Here is a 24,963-nt window from a genome sequence, read left to right on the forward strand (position 1 = left end):
CCTGTGGTACACAGAGGACTCATTTTACTGACTTCCTTAGGCTCTGCTAATGAAGACACGCCGCTTAATTACACAGATTCTAATTGGGACCACATTTCCCTAAAGAAATCTGTTTATTAGGTGCCCATATGCTGTTCACACATAACTACAACTTCTATATTTTCTAATTTCCAAAATAGTATGTTCATTGTAAAAATTAGAAAATACAGGTAAGCAAGAAAAGGAAGAAAAAAAATCCTGGGTAATCATATAGCCAGCTGTGAATACATGGCATATGTCTGTATCCTTGTAGCAGGGTGTTCCTGTGTATGGGTGTATACAGGAGATTAGTAACTTAAAACAAAAAGGTACTGATTATCGTCTGGAACATATTGTAATATACTGGGTGCACGGTTCCTACGTTGCTTTACACAATTTGGGATGGCTCTGTGGAATTCTCTTGTACTGTTGTAGCTTCCTCTTTCTAGTTGCTGGAGGTCAAATTGCTTGGTTTTATACAGTAGGCACATTCTTTTTTTTTAAATTGTTTTTAATATTAATTTGTTTTGGACAGAGAGACAGAGCATGAGCAGGGGAGGGGCAGAGAGACAGGGAGACACAGAATTCGAAGCAGGCTCCAGGCTCTGAGCTGTCAGCACAGAGCCTGACACAGGTCTCGAACTCACAGACCGCGAGATCATGACCTGAGCCGAAGTCAGACGCTCAACTGACTGAGCCACCCAGGCGCCCTACACTAGGCACATTCTTAAAGGTTCTGATACATATGACCATCCCAAGCTACTAAGTGCTTATTACAACTGGTTAATGGCTGTCACTGTGTTACTCTCTCTGTTCTTCAGAATCCTTTGATTCCAGCAAAGTGTAACGTTTCCTGGTAAGAGTAAGGCATTACGTTGTTTGACCCAATTCCAACAGGCATTAACACATCTTGAAAAGTAGGATTTTTTTTTTTTTTTTTTTTTTTTTTTTTGCTTATGGGAGAACTTCCCCAGGGTGGGGAGAAAGTAGTACAGGCTTGGCTCATTGGCAGGGAGGACCCATCGTCACATGTCCTGGAGGGAGAGGACTTGGGCTGGCAGAGGAATGGAACCAGTGAGTGGTTGCGTTTGTCCCAGATCTGGCGTCCTGAGCTCGGCAGAGAGTTTTGTGTTGAGATTGTTTAGCTAGGTCACCAGGCACAAGTGGCCCTGGGAGACTGACAGCCCTTCGTAATGCGACTGGCTCCTTTTCACAGAGCAGACTCAGAGGGAGAGAGGATGTAGGAGGATCTCATGAAAACTTGAGGGCTGGTGGAGTTAAATCCATTCCCTTCTAGAGGACTCTTGGGAGAAAACACATGCAAGGAACAGATATGGCCAGAATAATGAGGCCCTATGTAAAAAAAGATTCAGGTAAAGGCTCATTGTGAAATCTGTGTTATTTTTCTTTAGCCTCTAGATCACCTTCGGTTACAGAATTACAGGAGACAGAGATTTATTTCACTGACTCTGTAAATAATAGATTGACAGTTTTGTTTCATTTTACTCGCTTCTTGAACTTTGCACTTTTGGTAGTGAATCAGCCTTGGGTATAGGCTGGCCTCAGCTGTTGGCTTTTGGAACACATCTGGCAGGCAGCAGAGAACCCCCAGGACTTTTGGCTCCAAAAGCATTGGCTTACATTTGAACTTAGGGAATGTTTCCAGTGATTGTCATTGAAGTTTTATTTATACACCAGAGGACGCTGTTAGCTTGAGCTGCAGTTGGGCTGCTGGCTGGAGCCCCACATCTCACGCCAATCCAGTTAGACTCTCAAGGGTTGGAGAGGTCACATTTATGGGACCAGAGCACAATGCAGCTGTACCCTTGCGTGTATCTTCCTTGTACTGTAACTTTGAAATTGTTTCGCATTAAGCTTCCTTCGGAGAAGTCCTGTGAGTGTCTGCTGTGGGTGATCACAAGGGCCTGTCCTTGCCCCGCAGGCCACATGAGCTATATAGTGCCAGGAGAGATGAGCACAGAGTGCTCTGGAGCTCAAAGGAAGGGTACAGCCCCCTCATCTTGGATAACCAATACAGCCTTGTCGAAGAGGAAGGGAAAGCTAGAAGGAGGAGTTGTCGTCCAGGTGAGCTGCAAGAGAGACTCTCAAGACAAACATGTAAGATGCTTATGGATATTTTCAGGCAGCAAGGAGAAGTGTGTTACTTACAACCCATGGTCCATTATAGGACAGTGCGGAGCAGCACTGAGCATCTTACGAATAACGTAGCAGATGTCTGTCTTGGTCCAGACTCAGGCGGTCTAAATAGCATTTTGTATATTTCCTTAGGCTCACCTTAATTCTCAGAAATACCAGGCCCTTAGGCCTGACATTTAGGTTAGAGTTCCCAATGCCCAGTCTGGGGGTCCCTTCCTGCCCTCCTCACCTCTGCTCTGTCAGTGTTCAGTGCTGGGCTCTGGGGACACTAGCCAGATGCCCTCAGACTCCAGGGACTTCATTTTAGTCTGAGGGATCAGAAGAATTCTCTCTTATGTTCGTTCCCATAGAGTCATTCCCTCTGTCCTCAAACTCTGCTCTTGTCTTTTCACGGCACCCAGTGTTATTGCCTCAATCGACTTGGAAATCTAAGCTAGGAAGGGAAGTACTTTGTGTCACACACACACACATACACACACACTCCCTTTCTCTGGGCAAGGAACAACAGCCTCCTCTCAGTGTACATTTTTTAAAGTAAAAGAGAGGAAATGGGGAGAAAATCTAAACTTTTATTTCAAAAATTATCCTTCTGTTAAAAATGTCAGTCTATCTTCCTCTTCAGAAATGACTCTCAAGGTCTTTAAAGCTGAGATAAGATGTGGAGCCCCTTGTTTTTTCTAAGTAGGAGTTTGGCGTGAGGGGCTAGTAAGTGGTTCAGGTTCTCCTAACAAATACAAGTGAATGTAGGGCTCCCAGTATTTTTAGTTTCCCAGTCTTTTGTAAGCTGTGTAAATGTGAGAAATTCCTGCTGACATTGAAGTTATTTCAAACCCATTTGGGAGGTATTTATTAATAAACAATATTTCTTTCCAGTGGGAATGAAATTAAATCATTAGTTAAACCAAACTTTCTGGTCCCAGGACCCCTTTACATTCTTACAAAATACTAAGGACCCCTAAGAGCTTCTGCTAATGTGGGTTGTATCTATGGATATTTGGTGTATTAGAAATTAAAACTGAGACATTTAAAAATTAATGAATTCAAGCATAAAAACTCATTACATATTAACATAAGTAACATATTTTATGAAAAACAATTGTTTTCCCCCCAAAAAAAGAAAGAGGAGTGGCACTTCTTCTTTTTTTTTTTTTTCTTCATTTTTGCAGATCTTTTTAATGGTTTACGAGAAGACAGGTAGATCCTCATGTCAGTTTCTGTGTTCAGTCTGTTGTGATTTTTTTAAATCTATGAAGAAAATCTGGCTTCACATAGATATGCTGTTGGGGAAAAGGAAAATTTGAGGGACCCCTGAAAGGGTCTCAGAGAATCCTCAGGGGTCATGGATCACTTTGAGAACTGCTGCTTTCAACAGATAAATCACTAGAGTATGTGATAGGCTTTACGTGAAAAATTGTCTTTGAGAGTTTGAGTAAATTATGGGTTAAATCAGTCTTTTATGAACAGATGAACACATTATGAAATCTTATATAAAGTATTTTTATGGTTTTTGTACTTATTATACATTCTCCTTTCTGTGAGCTCATTGAGGATAACATAAGAAGTCCACGATGAACATTTAGTAGAGGGAATTGAAATGCTAAAATCCATGGCAAGGACCCTCTCATTATAAAATGTTTATAAGATGCTCTGCCATGTGACCTTCTTCAGTTCCCATTCCAGTTTAGGAGTTGGCATACTTTTTCTATAAAAAAGAGTAAATATTTTAGTCTTTGTGGGTCATCTGGTCTCTGTTGTTAGTATTAAACTTGATTGAATACATAAACATATGGGTGTGGTTTTGTCCCGATAAAGCTTTATTTATAAAAATAGGTGATGGATTAGATTTGGCCCAAGGATTATATTTTGCCTACTCCTGCAGGAGTTATACATTACAGTCATAGCCTTGAAACTCTCTTTCCCTAAATCCCTGGTCTTTGGCCATGAAAAAATTAAGTTTGTGATGTTCAAAGGAAAAAGCACACACACACACACACGAGTTGAATTTCTTCATTTTTATTTTATGGCACATTTGGAACAGTCAGTTTCTAGTGGCGTTGGCTGTGTGATAGCTAGCAAATCTGGGCAGTCCTCCAGGATGACTGAGTGCGGTCAAGTCCGAAGTGTAGAGTGTTGATTTCAGGAACTGAAGAGGACGGATGATAAAGAGTTTGATTGCTTTAGGGTTTTGTTTCATTTCTTTCCTGGGTGCTAGTTAAGTTTCTAAGACAGCCAGAGCCAATTTTCACATTTTTCCTTAGTTGATTTAATAATTTCGAAAAACAGTCCAATCTCCTCAAACCCAAGAGAGATGGTCCTATTTATGCCTTATAAGTAGGTATGGTCCAGAATCATAGGTGTGCTGTTTTATGCCTTTCTTATTGCCTTCCCTCCTTACAGAAATACAAAGAGTATGAGAAAGACGTAGCCATAGAAGAAATCGATGGCCTCCAACTGGTGAAAAAGCTGGCAAAGAACATGGAAGAGATGTTTCACAAAAAGTCTGAAGCAGTGCGGGTAAGTGCCTCTGGTATCTTCTCTGTATTGCCCAAAGACACGGAGGCACCTTCAGGGGACTGGCATTGATGACTCCAGCTCTCAAAGATCAAAGTTGACTCAGCTATTATGTAAACATTTTACTTTCTTTAGTTAACCAGCAAAAGCAGTTAGTAGGGGCACGATAGGGTTCAGGTGACAGTTTTCATCTTAGAATTTTATGTCTTCAGTGTAAGTGCCACTGATTGTACAGTCTCAGAGGATGGCTTATAACTGTGCGATACATTCACTAATTACCAAAAATCATTCAAAGGCACATTGTAGTTCAACTAAGCAACTATAAAAAATTTAAGCCATGCTTGCCGAAATGTGGAGTTGAAAATCTCAATGGAGTAATGGAGTCTAGATGAACTTGGAGGCTTCCCTTACCTCTACTGGAATATTACTATAATTATACTGTTTCTCTCCACCAGTTAGAGCTCCCTGAGGTTTCATACTGTCATCAGGATGAATGGAAAAGTATCATTTTGGATTTCCAAGGTGGCTTCCAACTTTATTCCTTGTTGCCAGCTCAGCATTGAATCTTACCTTCTTGCTTTAGAACACATCCCACATCTGTGCTCTGTTGGCACGGGGGTATGGAAAGGAATGGCAGTCTGAAGAGTTCTTTATCTCTAACCTATAGTTTGCTTACCTTTTGGTTTCGATAATTATCTCCAGAATCACTTTGCTCTAAAAGGCCTCTTCCTACTTTCACTTCTCCCGCAATTCATTGGCCGAACAAAATTTCCACACATTATTCCTGCTTTAGACCTGACAGTGCCACTCCAGTGCTTGTCTCTAAAACATTGTTGTGCTACTTGGATTGTGGGGAGGAGGGTTGTAGCCAAGTAGGGAAGAACGTGAGTTTGGCCTGGCTTCTGCGCCTGCCTTGGTCACTTACTGAGCTTTTACCTTTAGTAAAACTGCCCTTGGGAGCCTCAATGTTCTCATCTGTAGATGGCAAAAACACACAGGCCGAACAAGGATTATACAAAGTCATGATTTTGAGCGACTGAGCACAGACCCTGGCTTGTGTAAGCCATGCTCATTGAATGGCCGCTTTATACCGCCACTATGGTCGTTCATGACATAAGTAGAGACTTTTAGGGAGGAAGACTGAAGTATCTTAGAAGAAAAAACATTACTTTTAGTTGCTACAGAAGTATTGCCCTGACAGCCAGCCCTGGGAGCTTCGTGGTGATCCCTGCGTGTCCTTATGTCTCTACCTCGAAGCAAGTGCTGTTCTTTACAGACATGGTAGCCATCCGCATCTCACACTCAGAACCTGAAGTACAAATGCAAAACAAAACAAAAGCCCACAGTAATTACTGTTTTCTGCTTATAAAACGAACACCCCTTTGGTGGCACTTGAAGAATATATTGAAAAGTATCAAACAGAGAACAAAAATCACCTGAAAGTCAGGCTTGTGTTCTTGGGTTTCCTTCCTTCTAGTCTTTTAAATTTGCATTTCTGTGCATGTACTTGTGTGTTTTTCTTTTTCACATTGGCAGGTGTACTGCCTGTTTGCTTTGGTGTCCGACTTCTCTGTGCTTGTTTGCACCAGTGCTCTGTGTGCTTTTCCTGGCATCAGTACCTTACGTGATTTTCTTAAATGGCTGCATCACATTTGAGTTTAACGACGTGTCTACATGATCTGACTATTCCTTCAAATCTGGATATTTAAGTTGTTTGCAAGTTTTGGTATACATAATGCTGCAGTGAACCTTCTTGTATATTAATAACAGATCAGACGACTCGGCACCTACTATATGTTTGGTGTTCCTCTTAGGATTTTACAGGTACTCGCTTGTCCTTAGAGCAGCCCCCAGAGGAAGGTATTATTACTATCCCACTTTTACAGAATAGAAGACAGAGGCAGAGGTTAAGTCACTTCTCCAGGGTCACATAGGGGGTGGGGGATGGGCCTATTGACCCAAGTCCACGTTCTTCATCACATCCGCGCCCTCAGCATCAGTCCTTTACTTTGATTTCCTTCAGATGAATACCTGAACACAGAAGACAGTGCAGAGACGCTAACCCCATCTTCGAAGCTTTCTGCTTGCGGCGACATTCGTGTTCAGATAAGGTTGTGCCAGTTCACGGTTCCTCCAGCAGGAGTGGCACGTGAATGCTCATTTGCCTGAATCCTCACAGAAAAATGACGATGTTTTATTTTGTTTTAAATACTAATAACAACGGTTGTCAGTTTGAGAGAAGGAAGTGCTATTTTTAGAGAATTTTTTTTTTAATGTTTATTTATTTTTGAGAGAGAGCGAGCGAGCATGAGTGGGGGAGGGGCAGAGAGAGAGAGGAGACACAGAATCTGAAGTAGGCTCCAGGCTCTGAGCTGTCAGCCCGATGGCCGATGTGGGGATTGAACTCATGAACTCTGAGATCATGACCTGAGCTGAAGTCGGACACTTAACCGACTGAGCCACCCAGGCCCCAGGAAGTGCTATTTTTGTTTCAATTTGGGTTTCTTGGTGAATCACAGAATTTTAGAGCAGAAGAGGACTTACATCTCTTTAGCTTCTACCTCTGCAATTGACAGACAAGGAAGCCCGGGATGGGAACCTGATCCTTTGAGGGGCTTGTGCAACATAGCAGGGTGATGCAGAGGTCCAGCCAGCTCCAGAACCTGGACTCATCGCTCAGAGGCAGGGGCCCACGTGGCAAGTGAGAGGTTGGTGAGAAAAACTAAAGAACCAAAGGACCTCTTTTCCTCACTCACCTCTGTGAAGATGCCAGGAGGAGTAGGTGACTTACTAATCTGTGCTCATGTTTATCGAGTCTCTATGCACCAGGCCCCATGTGAAGCACTTTATATAGGCCATCTAATTTCAACCTGCCATCAGCCCTGGGAGTGAGACACCGTTCCTACATCACTGGCTCAGAGGATGAGCACACAGGCTTGGCAGGGTGGAGTCACAGGCCCAGGTCACATGGACGGGCTCAAGGGGGTTCCTTTTGCACCAGAAGGTAGGATTGCAGTGCCTCTGGGTGTAGCTGACCAAAGTGTTTTGCACAGTGACTGGCGAACAGGAAGCATTCGGTAAATGTTTGCTGTAATTGCTGGCAAGGGGACCTTTCAGTGTGTAAGTATTTAATAACTGAGAGAGCCGTGAAGCTTTAAAAAGCTTCAAGGATATTGACAGCAGGGAACTTAATTTTGAAACCTTTTGTTTTAAATTAATGACTTAAAAAAAAAGAACTGATATGGTTGGTGTGGTTCCTTTGAGAAGGAAAAAAAAGGGTGCTTTATTTAAATTGAAATGTACCCAGACTAAAGGCATCCAGTATTCTCTGAACTGTATATTTTAAAATAGATGTAGGAGACCCTTTGTAAACACACTTGATACCATAAAATCTAGGTTAGCTGGTCCAATGATACGTGGCAGTCCCTGCTTCCAATCTTTAAACAGAAAAGAGGGCTTGTATGTCAAGTTGGGGTTTGGTTTGGAGGCAGTTTTGCTATTGAGATGGGCCTGGTCCTGTTGTGAGCCATGCAGCACTACTGACAACAGCCATGAGCCATGTGGCATTTGGGATGAGAGCAGGTGGCCACTGAGAGGGCCCCTGGATGTTGCCTTATGTGGAGGCCAAGGAGCAGTGGGTGTGGCTGTTTTTCATATTATAATGACACCTCACTTCTCAACTAGGAAAGGTTGCTGTTTGTCCCTGGGATTGGTAAGCTTTTGAAGTGCAGACACCTCAAATGCAAATTTGCCTGTGGGTTTGCAGGTGGAGTCCTTATTTGCCAGGTGGCCCTAGAATGAACCACCGTGCAACAGGGCCCTTCTCGTCCCATTCCGCGTCACCCTCTGAGCAGCGACCCCTTTCTCTAATGGCCCAAGAAAAGTGGATTTTAGAATCTGCTCCATCGTTCTGAGGTACCATGCCCGGAAATCCTGTTTCCAAGCTTCCATCCCCACCCCCAGCAACCTGAGTCGGGTCAGAGGTCCTACTGCCTTCCTGCCAGTAACTGATCCAGTACTGAGCGCTCATGGATGGTCGGATGGTGGATGGCCGGGAGGACTCAGGAACATACATAAGAAATAACTGACTCACAAACGACACAGACTGTTAAAATTTCCATTGATGTCTATAAAATCTTTGTGAGATGGGTGCTGGCAATTTCGAAAGGGGCATAACCCCTCCGGTCGGTGAAAGTAGGTGCAGTGAGTCAGTCTGGGCCCGGAAACAAAGGAGCACTTACAATCCTGCCCCACCCGCCTGTCATGTCTTGGCCGTGAAACAATGTTGATCTTTTCTTTGTCTCTTCTGGCTTGATTTCATCATTCCCCCATCACTTTTCCCAGTGATTAGTTGAATCAGAGTGATTTTATCATACTCGTCCCCTATTTGAATTACTCTCCACTATGCAATTATCCTATCACAGAAAGTCCTATTTTCTCCCCGTCAGATGTCTGGAGTAAATGTGAAACCCAGAGTGGCCTGCCCATTACATAACCTCTGTCCTCTGCTTGGTAATGGATTATACGTAACTATTTTTTCCCCCCCGGCCTAGCAAATTACAAATAACCTTAGCTTCGGTAATTGCCATTAACATAATGGTGCCATCATTATGGTAGCATTTCTTAACTAATATTTTCTAGCACCTTTCTAATGCCGTCGGTGGTTTAAATAATTTTTTTTAATTCACTCGGTGGGTTGATGTGTAGGTTATTTTAACTTAAGAGCCAGATTGGGTTTGATGCAGTGATGCTGCTACTCGCTCGTGTACAAGATCATTGTGCCCAAAGCATTATCTCCCACCTTCTTTGTTCAAACGTATTCAAGCTACCAAGCCCTCAGTTGATGTTACTGAGCAATTTATCAAGTTTTAAGTCCCTATAAATGGACAAGAAATGGAATCAATTTGTTTTTAGTTCATTAACATTTCAAGGAAGATATTCCACATGCTGGACGCGCGGGGGAAGTGATATACATCAATCCTCTGCCAGTAGTGGACCCCTGTTGGGCCATGCCTAAGTGACACCTGGAAATGCTCAACTGTGTCACAAGAGAGAGCACATCCAAAGCACTTTTGACCTAGCTCCCCTTTATCCTGAGTTGCTGATGACTTGAGGGAAGAAGGCAAAAGAATTGTGTTCAGTGGCTTTGTTATACAGATGGGCTGCCCCAGCATTTCCTTTGTCTTCAAAATCCAAGCCTCCACTGGGAGTAATACAAGCTATTACACAGCGGGGAGGATCATCTGAGGCCCCTGGGAGCTCTGAGCAGGCACAGACAAACCTACAGTTGGAGGGGAATCGGTAGGAAGTAAATCTGAGTAACTGTGGGCATCTCTGATTATAGGCATATGCTTTTAGGACAGATTCCAACACAGCCAGGAGATGTAATGATGCTGTGATTTTGGAATGGTCCATATAATTGAGATGAGCAGCACAACCTGGAAAAAGTAGATACACCAGGAAATAATAAACAGAAGGATTTTGGAGAATTTGCACATATATACTAGTATTCTCTAGGATGGCTTTCTAAGGGGGAGTTCTCCAGAATAAGTATTGCCTTTGATCTTGTGGAACAGCTCTGGGGCAGCCACTGCCTTCATCACACTGATCTTGGCTAGAATTGTAACCTCCAAAGGACCCGGAAGGCTTTGAGGTTGTACCTGCTTCCAGGGCCAGGTACTGATCCATCCATGCAACTTTCACTGCTCTACCGGACAGACTTCAGATCTCCAATAGCTTAAACACGTTTCTCTCTCTCTCTCTCTCACTTACACGCACGCACACACACACACACACACACACACACACACACACACACACAGGATTATAGGATGTTATCTAGTTTGGTAGCATATCAGGCAGAACATTAAGTATTTTATTTGCTGTTCAAATTCATCTTCTCCCCCGAGCAATTAATTAGAAATGTCTAAAAGAACCAACTTCTTGGGGACTATGAAAAGGCACAGGAAGCAAGTTGTACCTAAACTTTCTAAGTGAAGAGTCTCTTGTTTTCCAACCTTGGATAAGATAGTTAATAATTTTTTTTTTTAATTTTTTTTCAACGTTTATTTATTTTTGGGACAGAGAGAGACAGAGCATGAACGGGGGAGGGGCAGAGAGAGAGGGAGACACAGAATCGGAAACAGGCTCCAGGCTCTGAGCCATCAGCCCAGAGCCTGACGCGGGGCTCGAACTCACGGACCGCGAGATCGTGACCTGGCTGAAGTCGGACGCTTAACCGACTGCGCCACCCAGGCGCCCCATGATAGTTAATAATTTTGATAGCACTCTGAAGCTCAGACCTGTAAATAAACTTAATCTTGTTTTACTTAGTTTCTGATTTACATTGATAAAATGATAAATCAGGCACTTGAAAAAGAGTGTATTGCTTAAAAATAAACATCCTTGCTTCTTGGGAAAAGCTGAAAGAGACTAGATTATATATTAAGTTTCTCTCCCCTCCTATAGCTACCTGCTGTTCGCTGCAGAACTGATTCCCATTATAGCTGTACTGTGGGAAGTAATTGCTGTTGTACAGTAATTCAATTTCAGTGCATTCACGCATCAGTTCACCGATAGGGGTTTATCTGGAGAAACCTGGGACTTGAAAGCTTTTTATCGAGAAATTCCACATGCAGCAAGACGTTTTTCCTAGGTAACGAATATCAGTATTTGCATTTAATAAACATTTACCTTCTCAGAAAAATGGATTTTTTCCCCCTGCAGAAGAGATTTACGCCAATCTTCCAAAAAGCTAGAGGGTACTATTAAAGCAACTTCCTCTAGCTGTTTTTTGACTGGTGTCTACATATGTATGACTATAAAACGCATCTATGTCTTTATGTAAATATATATATACACATATATATGTGTGTGTGTGTATATATATATATATATACACACACACACACACACAGATACATACATATACACACACGCTGAGGCATGGAGAGTAGGAGGCACTTAAGGAAAGCATGATCTGTACCACACATATACGTGATATAAGGGATTAATATCTACAGAGACTATATGAATACTTCTGGTTTAAAGACTCATCTATATCTGTAGGCATTGTGAAAATTGTTGGTGAGGAATATTTTCAAAAGGATACCCATTAAGTTGGAAAGGAAGTCAACCACTTGATTTATGAATTTCTAAATGAAGGGCAGGTTCATACGACAGACTGTTTCTTCCTATATACAAAAGCTCTTAGATCGTAAGGACTCTTTACATATTAAGTGCAAAATGAGCTGTAGAAGTCTTAGGAGCTGAATATACCTAACATTGCTAAAAGGCCCTTTAGTTCTTGCTCAAAAGAAGAAGAAACTGGACACATTCAAAAGATTTTTCTGCCTTTGTTCTTTTCTCATCTGATTTCAGAGTTTCAAAACGTGTTTCTTAAAAGAGGAGTAAATTTAAAAATATAGTGTTTTGAGTCACAAATGAAAAGACTACTGTTTGTTACATTATTGTATCTTGTAGCTTATTTGCTTCTTTGCCCGCCCCTCCCTCCCTCCCTCTCTCCCTTCCTCCCTTCCTCCCTTCCTCCCTCCCTTCCTCCCTCCCTTTTTCCCTTCCTTCCGCAAACTGGGTTGTAAAACCCCATGCATATGTGTAAGAAAATTTACAGCAGAAACCTCACACCAGAAAAAGCTTAAAAAGTAGCAATGGGGTGCCTGGGTGGCTCAGTCGGTTAAGCATCCAGCTCTTGATTTCGGTTTAGGTCATGATCTGGCAGTTTGTGGGATCAAGCCCCACGTTAGGCTCTGCACTGACCATGTAGAGCCTGCTTGGGATTCTCTTTCTCATTCTCTGTCTGCCCCTCCCCCTGCTCACTCACAATCTCTCCTTCTCTCAAAATAAATAAGTAAACATTAAAAAAAATAGCAACAAACTGGATTCACCAGTTTTGATGAGGTCAGTGAACCATTCTTGGTTGATGGTTGAGGTGAAAACCACAAGTCTTCTTGGGTTTATTCCAAAAGGGGTTGGGTCTCCTCTAACATATTTCAGGTTGTATCCACCTGAGCCTCACAGAGAGGCCCAGAAGGCTGTTCTCCAACCTACGTTGAGCAGCTCACCTGCCTCCTGGGGGAGATAAGTTTCCTGCTAAGAGAAGAAAGGATGTTTTGTAGGTGACATTTCATCTCCTGTCTCCATCACCCTCCTCATGCGGGAAGTTGGGTTGGCTTAGTGAACTGTATCCTGACTCTCCTGCTTATTCTGGGGCTGTTGGCCCTTAGGCGTTCTTCTTTGTGCGTAGAATCACCGCTTGAAGCTCTTGCCAGCTTCAAAGTTATTAGGTACATTCCTAAACGTTTCTCTAAAATCTCTCCATTTTTAAAGCTTTATGGAAGACTTAGTTTTGGATTTTCTCTGTAACTCACCTCACCCATATTTGCTTTATTTCTATTTTTGTTTTGTTTTCATTGATTATACACAAAGGAGAAAGTAAAGATCACAACACCAGGGGATTAAGAGGCACTTGGTATCTTTCAATACCTTTTGTTTTTAAACATCTTAATTTCTTTTCTTCCTGATCTTTTTCTATTTGTGCATTTGTATATGCGTTTACGTGCATTGAATCATTCTTTCCTGTAACCAGGTTTTTTACAAAATTAATTTTACATGTTGTGGACATCAATCCATGTCAACGAATATATATATTCCTGTTATTTGTTCTAATCAAGAAATTCTCTTTTGGTGAATAATTGATGTTATAGGTGAAATACTACTTGTGAAATAGCGTGTCCCTATGATAAGCCATGATATGAAAAACTTTCTTGCAGAGAAATTGTGTCCATTCATTTGATGCATTTATTAGGACCTATTCTTGGAAACAAAATGAAGCTTTTGGTATCCCTTGCCAGCTTGTCTTCCAGACAGCATCCGCCTGCTTGTGTTCCCACCTGTGAGGCTGGAGAGGCTCTCCTTCTCTGTCGTCCTCTCTGACATTTGGCTGCTGTTACTTTTGATCTTTGTTAGTCTTACAGGCACAAAGTAGTATCTCATTTTACTTTGTTTTATTTAATTGCTCAGCGTTTAGCATGGGGGATCTTCTCTGGCTCCTCACTTGCCCTGCACCAAGGTTTGTGGCAAATTACACAATGTCTCAGAGCACGGGCATCAGTGTTACAGCATAGAGAACGTCCGTGCTGGTCCTTTATCATCTCTCAAAGAAGTGTGTAGGCCCAGGAACTTTCTTGGACACACTTGGAGGGCCCTCCCTACCCCTTTCCTCTTCCTTCCTGGACTGTATCATAATAACAGCCTGGTTGTAGGGGTGGGGATGTGGGGCACTGACTGCCAGTTTGGAAGAGTTTTCTGGGAATCCCAGTGGTTCAACACCTGAGGACCATGGTGCTGGGTGTTTTAGACCCTCCTACTCCAGGAAAAAGTCACTAGTCCCAAGAGAAGTTGAGCCTGGTATAGCCCTTCTCACTGAGAAAGGACTCCATTTCCAGCTGGCTTGTTGCTGGGTGCCAGTGGTCACTTTCGGTCATTTCTCCTTAGGGTACCATCTTTCTATATGTTCATTGGTCAGTTGTTTTTCCTTTTTTTCTTATAAACTGCCTGTTAATGTCCTTTTCCGTTGTGTGTATTATACTTGCTTCCTTTCCTTGTCTCCACTTGTCCCCACTCAAGCCCTGGTATCTGTCACAGTATCTTGAGTCTGCAGTTAACTGTTCATTAAACATTTGTTGACTGACTTACAGACCTTCCCTCTTGGCGTCAGGTAACTTAAAGTCAGAGTGATCATAGTTACAACTCTTCCCTTTGACCAAAGATGTCCTGAATGATGAAGGGGAAAGAAGAATATCAGAGTTTAATTGCAGAGAAACCGCAGGGCTCACGGGCCTTCCAGAAATTCACTGTGTGTTCTGAGTGAATGAGTCCTATGTATGCTGTCCCAAATCAGACTGCGGCCTGCTTAGACTCTAATCCTCAGCTTCGGCCCAGTCCCTCCCCACGTGGCTCTTCTCCCGGAAGTAGGTGAATAGGGGACTTGAAATGGGCAGAAACCAGGCCAGCTGCTCAGAGTGGAAATAAAAGTTAACAATTTCTATCGAGGGAATCAAAGAACTGCCTCCCTGCCTTCCGTCCATCTTCCTTCCTTTTTCCCCTCCCTCCCTCCCTGCCTTCCTTCTTCCTTCCTTTTTCCCCTCTCTCCCTTCCTCCCTTCCTTCCTCCCTCCCTTCCTCCCTCCCTCCCATTTGGTTGGAACCGATGAAGGAAGACACTTCCTGGACAGGGGAGGAGAATGTCAGTGTTCTGAGGCTATGACTTAGCAGAATAACTATAATTTCCCTGATGTTCTCTGAGCCTGGCTGGGTGATCCTCTGGTCATAATGCAAAGCTGGGTGCTAGAGCTAGGGTGTGTGCCCCCAGGCTTGGCAGATGTTTCTCTTCATGTGGCAGGTGGTAAAATGGGCAGCTCACTACCCACAAGAAATGGAACACACCGATGTATGAGCAGATTCAAGGGGCTTTTCGTAAATTTGAGTATGATGTCATGAAGGAGAGTTTTGGAGTGATGCTGAGAGTAGTTGCCAGGCTCCCCACTTCTGGGCTTGTTGCCCTCTCAACTGTAGCATGGCTGGGTCAGGGCACCTGTCTAGAGCCCCGCCCCATGCCGCCAGCATGGTCCATCTTGGCATCCTCTTTACTCCTTTTATTAAACTTTTGAAAGCTGTACTGAACTCTGTTTTGCTTAGTGTTGACTTGAGAATTGCTGTCTGTCCTCTAGAACCCCAGTGTCATGAGGGTGGGGACCGCGATGGTCACGCCTCCCCTTGTAGCCCTGGGACCCAGACTGGGCACTCGGCAAGTATCTGTGAATGAATGAACTTGCTACCCCGGTGATGATGCTGTCATGGGGGTAAGCCCCCCATGCCTGGGAAGACCATCTGGTGCCACGTAAGGTTTCCTGGGTGTTTCCTGTGTGTTTGTGCCTGCCCTGGCCCCTGCTCCCCACCAGAGGATCCATTTCTCCTCTGTCTCAGAAGCTTGGATTTGCTTTATGTTGTACGATGATAAAGAAAAAGAAAGAGAAAAATTTCTTTCCCATCCAAAGTGAAACATCATTTAAAATCATATTTCCCATTTTCATTGCCTATTTTTATTCTCCATTTATGAAATCCGGTTTTGAAAGATTTCCTGTCGCTTTGGTCAAGACCAAGTAGACCAAACAGCCTGGGGAAGAGAGGCTCGTGGCCATGGAGACCTGCGTGAAATTACAGTGCTGATCCCTGCCTTTAGCCTAAGTAGCAATTATGCCCCATCAGGGCGCCCACATGGAGGCTTTGAGCTCGCCTCACTGCGCTCTCTGACTGCCTCTCCACTAGAACTAAAAGAGGGAGGTGTCTTCCGCAGGTGGAAGATGTGTGAGACACTATCTGAGCCCGAGTGGCTGGGTGGGGACAGCTCAACACAGCAGTGTTATACCAAGGTGCTGGTTCCTCTGCCGACTTTTCAAAGATTGGTATCGTTTCTACACCAGACCAGGTAGCAAATGATGCCACTTAATTTATACTCAGGCGAGGCAAAAGAAATCTTAAGAGGTTTGTGGGTGGGAGGAAATTATGGTGAATCACTGAAGTGTCACCATCAAGAGATCAAAATGACAGAATAAAGCCATAATAATAATAATAAAAGACCATTGGCTTTAATTGTATAAATTACTGGCAACAAATTAAGGGTTTTCAGTAATATTTTGAATGCATAGTTAGTATGTTTAACCAGGGATGAGTTGGTGACATCAGTTGTCTGTTTCTGGTCTCTGCTCAGTTTCCCATATGGAGGTAAGGAGCAGCTGGTCCTACAAACACAGCGAGATTATTTATGTTTTGTAAATTAGGTTAGGAGGGGAAAATGAAAAGGTAGTTGGGGATTCATTGGCATTTCATTTACACTGCATTCAGCAGAGGTTTGACAGCCCTTTTGAGTAATCAGAGTCTTTGTTGAAAATCAGCTAGGATATCATTGACTGCGCATCTCGAGCCATACTGGCTGCTTGAACAGACAACATATAATGCTTTTGCACGATCAGGGGCAAATGGGATTTTTTCTCTTTTTTTTCTGGTGTGCCTTTTAGCTGATTCTGTGTGTCAGTTGGGGAGGAAAATCATATCCTCGGGAATATACTTAGCTTCTCTCACTGTGTGCGTTCAGTGATTCTGGAGCATCTCATCAGGTTGTTTGATGGGCTTCGTAGAGCGGTCCTTCCCGGGGTCTCTAGAAGGCTGCGGTGGCTGTCGGAAAGCAGACCCTCATCCCGGTCACAGGGGGAGTTGCTTGTAAACACTCCACCACCAACCAGTGAGGAGGAGTCTCCTCCCCTCAAGCAGGTATCTCTGGAAGAACTTCAGGCCAGGCAAAGGTGCTGGCCCTCGGCACTTTTACCGAGAGGTGAGCTGGTGGGTACCAGCTGCAGAGGGGCAGTGGAAGGAGCTCAAGGCAAGAGCAGGGCCAGACTTGAGGGGGGGCAAGGCCCATGGGCAGCTGTTTGGACCGTTAAATGGTGGCCTCTCTTAGAGGAGTCTTGGCCTCTCTTAGACAGCCTATCTCCAAGAGGACTTCCCCCAAAAGCTCGGTGGACCTCTTCCTTTGCCGTGCTGGGAGTCTGTCCTTGTAGTCTGTGTGGTCATCATCTGGGGACAGTGTAGTCCACAACAGGAAATCAGAGGTAGCCTCTGAGGGCAGACATGGTGGACATGAGTTTACTCCAAGGAAGTGTGTTCTGCCTTCTTTTACTTTTTTTTTCTAATGTTTTTATTTATTTTTAAGACAGAGAGACAGAGCATGAGTGGGGAGGGGCAGAGAGAGAGGGAGACACAGAATCCGAAGCAGGCTCCAGGCTCTGAGCCATCAGCCCAGAGCCTGACGCGGGGCTCGAACTCACGAGCTGTGAGATCATGACCGGAGCCAAAGTTGGACGCTTAACCAACTGAGCCACCCAGGCGCCCCTGTTCTGCCTTGTTTATTTGGCAAAAATGAACACAGGGTGGACCGAGTGGGTGTTCTTCTAAAGCTGAGTGTGTGTGTGTGTGTGTGTGTGTGTGTGTGTGTGTGTGTGTGTGGGCACGTACATATGTACACACCTGAGTGCATCTAACGGTGTCGGGAATGGGAGCTGGGGAGTGGAGGGTGACGCATGAATGTTTGCTCTCACAGGAATTGCTTCAGTGGAGAGACAGAGGTCAAAAACAAGCAGTGGTGTCACAGTTATAAAGCAGTGGCCTCCAGCCAGTCCTGGCCGCAGACAGGTTTTGCTTGATCTGTGTGGGCTTTGAGAAAGAAAGTGAAATCACGTATAAAAATAGGAAGTGATATAAAAATATCCAGATTTAAAATAAATAAATGTTAAAAAAATTAAAAAAAAAAAAAAGAACTCTTTCTCTGACCCTCCCCTGCTCATGCTGTGTCTCTCTCTGTCTCAAAAATAAATAAATGTTAAAAAAAATTTTTTTTAAAAAATCCAGATTTAAAGCTTTACAAATTGAGAGGTGTACTCCCCCCCTCCCTTGTCCCCCATCCCCATATGGCAACAGTCTGCATGAATGTTCATTTTGTTGATTTCCATGCTGCCCCCTGCTCATGTATGTGGCTGCTCTGGCCTCAAAGAGGGCTGAGTTTGCAGCCTCTGGAGTAGTCCGATGAGGGCCACAACCTCTTTAGGGGACATGGAGGAGTGTTTGAGTTTGTGAAGCTTGAAAGCTCCTAGGCAAGTACTTGGAGCTTTCACAAGTCATGCTGGACATTGTCCCTGTTATGGTCACCAGGATCAGCACATTATGGAGTCCTTCTCCTCAGCCACACTGCTCTGCTGTGCTCTCTGTGTTTGGTCTCATTTAAACGTTCCATCCCTGTGAAGTGGGATTGAACAATTCTTGGCTGGGGAGAGGGGATGTTCACAGGATAAGAAAGCTTTGTACGGGGACATGGGATTTCTGTGTGTGTGTGTGTGTGTGTGTGTGTGTGTGTGTGTGTGTGTGTGTCTTTCTTTGTGAACCACTGGATGGGACTCTTTCTGAGATTATCTTCACCTTTAACATTTTAGAATTGCAGCCCTTGTTTTAGGCTTTTATGCATAAGAAGTCCTATTACTTTTGTTGTGTATTTTCTCCCATCTCAAAGAAGACTTAGATCTATGTAAATAACTCTCAATCTGGTCTCATTCATAGAATCAGGCAACAAAAATGAGAAGTTACCCCCTCCCTCCAATACCCCTCCCTCCAGTGCACACTTTCCTACTAGAATGATGGCGGAGACAATATCTCTCACGGGGAGAAGGGAATGAAAAATGCTCAAAGTGGTTACATTTGAATATGTGGCACTTATCTCTCTGTGCAGGCACCTTATAGAAAAATAATTTATCAAGCTTTGTTCAAGAAAAAAGAACATTACATCTTCGTCAACAACAACATCAAGGGCTCACCATGGTAGGAACGGGACAATAAAGGAGTTATTTTAGCAGAATTAACAGGAAGAAATTAGCCCCCTGTATCCTTCCTTTTTATCATGGTGTGGTGCATTTGCATATTTTGAAATTTCACATTTGCATAGTCAATGATTTTAAATTAGATTCTCACATCTCCTCTCTGATGTTTGTCATGTGTGTAACTCGTCTTAATAACTGAGTTGTTAGCATTTAAAAAAACAGTTATCTAATCATTGGCCCAACCTGGAACCACACCAGCACTGAGTTACCTTTGCAATCTTTTAACAGCTTAGTAAGATACTATTCATGCGCAATACTACTCACTCGTTTAAAGTGTACAAGTCAGGGGCACCTGGGTGGCTCAGTGGGTTAAGTGTCCGACTTCGGCCCAGGTCATGAGCTCATGGTTTGTGGGTTTGAGCCCCATATCGTGTTCCGTGCTGGCAGCTCAGAGCCTGGAGCCTGCTTCGGATTCTGTGTCTCCCTCTCTCTCTCTCTGCCCCTCCCCTGCTTGTGCTCGGTCTCTGTCCCTCAAAAATAAAGAAATGTTAAAAAAAATTAAAAATAAAAGTATATGGGATGCCTGAGTGGCTTAGTTGGTTAAACGTCCGACTTTGGCTCAGGTCACGATCTCATGGTTCGTGAGTTCGAGCCCCACGTCAGGTTCCGTGCTGACAGCTCAGAGCCTGGAGCCTGCTTCAGATTCTATGTCTCCCTTTCTCTCTGCCCCTCCCCTGCTCATGCTCTGTCTCACTCTGTCTCTCAAAAATAAATAAATGTTAAAGAAATAAAAAAATAAAGTATATGGGGTGCCTGAGTGGCTCAGTCGGTTAAGCGTCCCACTTCTGCTCAGGTCATGATCTCATGGTTTGTGAGTTTGAGCCCCATGATAGGCTTTGTGCTGACAGCTCAGAGCCTGGAGCCTGCTTTGGATTCTGTGTCTCCTTCTCTCTCTCCCCCTCCCCTGCTCATGTTCTCTTTCTCTCTCAAAAAGACAAACATTAAAAAAAATAACAAAGTATACAAGTCAGTGTTTTTTAGTATACCCATAGGACTGCAGAACCATCACCCCAATCAACTGCAGAGGCTTTTCATCAACCCAAAGAGAAGATCCTATACCTGGCAGTCACTCTCCATTTACCCCAAAACCTCCTTCCTCCAAGGAGAATAGGCAAACACTATTCTACTTTCTGTTTTAAAGATTTACCTCTTCTGGATATTTCATATAAATGGAAGCATACAGTGTATGGTCTTTTGTGATTACCTTCACTGAGCATAATGTTTTCAGAGTTTATCTGTATTATAACATGTATCAATACTTCATTCTTTGTTATGGTCAAATCGTGTTCTCTTGCATGGATTACCACATTTTTGTTTATCCGTTCATCAGTTGGTGGTTACTTGTATTGTTTCTACTTTTTGCCTGTATTGACTAATGCTGCTGTATTTGCAGACATATTTTTGCATGGACATATATTTGTATTTCTCTTGGGTATATATAGGAGTGGAATTGCTAATCATGTGTTAATTCTAGGATTGACCTTTTGAGGGACTGCCAGACTGTTTCTAACATGGTTGTGCATTTTACATTCCCATCAGCAATGTTTGAGCGCTCCGATTTCTCCATATCCTTGTCAACACTTGTTATTATCTGTTACACACATTACTGAGTGCAAAGTCATATCTCATTGTGGTTTGACTTGCATTTCCCTAACGAGCAATAATGTTGAGCATCTTTTTATGTGCTTATTGGCCATTTGTATATCTTCCTTGGAGAAATGCCCATTCAGATCCTTTGCCCATTAAATTTTGTTTTATGTTTATTTTTGAGAGACAGAGTGAGACAGAGCAGAGGAGGGGCAGAGAGAGGAGGAGACACATAATCTGAAGCAGGCTCCAGGCTCTGAGCAAGTGTTCAGCACAGATCCCGATGTGGGTCTCGAACCCACGAACCGTGAGACCATGGCCTGAGCGCAAGTCAGACACTTAACTGAGCCATCCAGGCGCCGCTCCTTTGCCCATTTAAAAATGATGTTATTTGTCTTCTTATTATTGAGCTGGATGTATTCTTTATATGTTCTAGCTACTAGTTCCTTATCAAATATATGATTTGGAAATATTCTCCCCCATCCTGTGGGTTGTCTTTTTGCTATCTTGATGATGTTCTTTGTAGCCAAAAGTTTTAATTTTGACAAAATCCAATGTATCTATTTGCCCCTTTTTTGTGCCTGTGCTTTTGGCATCATATCTAGGAAGTCATTGCCTAATCCAAGATCACAGAGATTTGTGCCTGTTTTCTAAGAGAGTTAGAGCGTTACCTCTTATATTTAGGTCTTTGATCCATTTTGAGTTAGTTTTTGTATATGGTGTGAGGTGGGGGTCCAACTTTGTTCTTCGCATGTGCAGATCACTTGTCTCAGCACCACCTGTTGAAAAGTACCCTTGCCACTCAAGGTGAGTTCCTTTCAACTTTGACATGTAATCAACTAAATGCTGCCATCGGAATATCTGATCACTACTATAGCTGTGATCACAATGGCACTCTTATACTGATTCTGATAAGCATATATCAAGCACTCTTCATATGTTATCTGGTTTAGTGCTTACGACCCTCCTCTGAGTTGGGTAGCGTTACTACCAGTTATGAACCCATGTTACAGGTAAAGCAGCTGAGGCCGTTTCTCACTGTAGATAGCTGAGATTTCAACCCAGGCCATCTTCCCTCTCAACCTGTGTGTTGTACTGTCTCTTCTCGGGTTTACATTAACATCTCAAAAACAGTGGCTGTGAGTGATCAGGAACCTAGCTAAGCACTTCAGGTGAAACATGTTAGCGCTTTTCAGAGTACAGGGTTCACCAGAATAGCCCAGGAATATTGTTAGAATGAAGACTCCATTTCCGGAGGCTGAGAGTCTGCGTTTCCAGCGAGCTGAGAGAAGCGAATGCTGCTGGTCAGGGGATCACATTCCAAGTAGAAGGAGATTAATTAGTTCACTGGTTCTCAGACTCAGGGGCACGTTGGAATCGCCTGGAAGCTTAGAAAATAGGGATGCCCAGCTTCTCCCCCAGGGATTCTAGTTGACTTGGTCTGGGGTGTGGACTGGGCGCAGGGATTTCCAGAAACTCCTCAGCATGTTCTAATGTGCAACCAGGTCTGAGCAACACTGATTTATCTCGTTCCACCCCTCAGGGAGCCCCACAGGTAGGCACTTGAGTCTGCTGTGAGAGGCGAGGCTCCCAGCTTGCGGAGGCTACCTGACTGGCCTAAGGTCACACAGCTGCTAGGCTGTGGACTCCCAGGGGAGCTGGGAGTCCAGTCCAGGCATGATTGCAAGGGCCGCTCCCAGCTCTCTCATCGTGGTCTATGATTGCCTCCCCATCACAGTCAATTTGAAAAGGAGTCTGAGTGAAGTGGGTGACTGACCCTGGCCTGAGCCAGCCCTTACACAGGGTTGTCTGACTCCTTCCCCCACTTTCCCACACAGGGACCTCCCATCTCTCCTAGGGATATGCACGCGTTTTCACTCCCTGCTGCTCTGAACTGACCCAGATGTGAGGTCCCAGTCCCTATGAATCAAGTTCAGGTTCTCTCATTTATCTGGTTACTTCCTCACAGAATTGGACAGGATGAGCAGTGCTTCAAACTGATGCTTGTTGGGAGTGGGCAAAGTGCTCCTTTCTTTGAGAATTCCTGCCATTTTAAGGAGAAGATAAAAGTTGAGAGTAGCCGTGCACTTGATTGGTTGGCTGTTCCTGCCCTAAGGTGCCTTCATCCCTACAAGGCTGAGTGGCCTTGAGGGCTCACTGCACCTGCCCTGACTGCGCTTGGCCACAGGGGCTTTTACCATCCTATCCACGTTGTGGACTGTGAGCCGTGTCTTCTAAATCGGACAGCCTGGGTCTCTGAGTTGGCTGCTGTGGGGACTAGATTGCAGCCATGAGGAAGAAGTCGGTTCCCAATCCACATGGAGTTTACCGGTCACTGGGGGAGATGGATGCTGAGTCCAAAGTTAGAAGAGTGGGCAGGCCTGGAGGCAGGAAGTCCCGGAGGCAGGGGGCCACGAGGGCAGCCGAGGACTGATGAGGAGCGTAGCCTGGGACCCAGAGATGGCAGAGGGTGGGCTCCAGGCACGAGGAGATTCACGGCTGAAGCTGGAGAGGGAGCTGGGAATGGGGCAAGTTCACAGAGCTGAAAGGAGAACAGAGCAGGGGTCGGCTTGGAGTGCGGAGAGCAAGATGAGGGGCCCTGAGGTCCACGAGGTGAGCTGGCACTGGGGGTGGGGCAGAGGCTGGTGCGGTGGGGTAGAAGCAGTGGATTTGTGCGGTTATTCGAATGCCTCTCTTGCCACCCACCAGGGCGACGGTTGGGTCCATTGTGCCCCTGTGTCACCCTCAGCACCTTGCACACTTGGCTCCATGGGCAGAAGGTGCTTACTGAAGAATTTGGGTGTCAGCTAAAGATACAGGAGGCATTGGGAGGGTTTGCATTTCTGTCTCTGCACTGCTCTCAGGCTGTCTCCCTCTCTCATTGTCCCTAGGGCAATGCTGCTATGTTCCCCACTTTTCTCTGTACATCTGACTTATATCCACCCACCCCTTTCCTCAAAAATGTCTTTTCTCCTCTCAGCAATGGGAAGCAGCTCCTCCAGATCACAGCAGGAGGCTCAGTTCCTTGGTCGCCCGCCCCTCTCTTCTAGCTGAGTGTACTTTGAGGAGTGGAGAGAACAGATCCTTTGTACAGCCCCAGGAGCCAGAAGTCCCCAGGAAACGCTCAGGAGGAAGGGGCTGAAAAGTCCCTGCAGCCTCTCTTGTGCTGGGAGAAACCCTGAGGTCTGTTCTCAGTGGAACAGAGCTTTAGAAAAATTTCAGCTACATTTAGCTGATGGATCCGTTCTGGATTGTCCTATTTTCATGAGTCTGACCCACCACTCAGGCAGTAAGTGGGTGCGGGCACCTTCTATGGGTCAGCCCAGGAGGGGAACTCACCCATTAATTCTTCAAGCTTGTCTCCTCTGGGGGGCTCACCTCTTTGAAGGCAGTTTTGTGGAGACAGTATGTAATTGCGTGCCTTCATCAGTGGCTTCTGGAAGCTTGCCCCCTTTGTCTCAGTGACCCTAGCAATTGAAGAACGCCTGCTTTGGGAATGGTCGCCTCTTGTAGAAGTTGGAGCACGGGGCCTTTGCCAACACCGTTTGTTTTGCCTGCGGAGTTTTGATGCACTAGATACTCAGTTGACCCTGGTTCATTTCTTCTTTGGGAGGTAGCACGTCTGCCTGGGCTTTGGAGCCTTGGAGACCTGGGGTTAGCCATCATTTACTGAGTGTGACACCTTTACCTCTCTAAGCCTCTGTTTTCTCATCTGTGAAATGGACATGATAGCATGTCAGGCATTGTGACTCTCAGGGTAGGGGCAGGGCTAGCTAGGTTTGTAGCTGGTTCCATCAAACTCTGAGCCCAGATCGCTCCCTTCTTGAAACGGAGACATTGATGTTACATGAAGGTCCACGGGGAAGCATGAGTACAGCATTAGCCTGGTGTCTGCGAGGAGGAAGCGCTGCAGATTGAACAGAACAGTTTAAACAAGAAAACTAGATTGATAACCTGAGCTCATCAGTCCCTGCCTTTCAGCCAAGGGTAGGATGGTTGTCCGGTGTGGGCAGCATTAGGCCAGCCTTTAATGGGGTGATGCATGTAGGGGAGCCCAGGGGTCACAGACAATTTTAACGGTTATGTGTGTATTTTATTCTGTATTAGAGGAAATATAGCCACACTTTAAAGCAAAATTACATAAGGTATGTGAGTTGTTTTCAAGAAATGTAATAAGGAAAGGTGAGTTG

General features: G+C 44.5%; 1 protein-coding gene across 4 annotated transcripts in view; it reads left to right on the forward strand.

Annotated features, from left to right (window-relative positions):
• CACNA2D3 (calcium voltage-gated channel auxiliary subunit alpha2delta 3) overlaps positions 1 to 24,963 on the forward strand; it is an 866,452-nt gene that overhangs the window by 173,888 nt on the left and 667,601 nt on the right. For all 4 annotated transcript variants that reach the window (XM_045493219.1, XM_045493218.1, XM_045493220.1 and 1 more), the window contains one exon: positions 4,573 to 4,689. In XM_045493219.1, the coding sequence (XP_045349175.1) occupies positions 4,573 to 4,689 (117 nt within the window). The remainder of the gene's footprint in view (positions 1 to 4,572; positions 4,690 to 24,963) is intronic.

Source organism: Leopardus geoffroyi, chromosome A2, assembly GCF_018350155.1.
Source record: "Leopardus geoffroyi isolate Oge1 chromosome A2, O.geoffroyi_Oge1_pat1.0, whole genome shotgun sequence".
In the NCBI taxonomy this organism is placed as follows: domain Eukaryota; kingdom Metazoa; phylum Chordata; class Mammalia; order Carnivora; family Felidae; genus Leopardus; species Leopardus geoffroyi.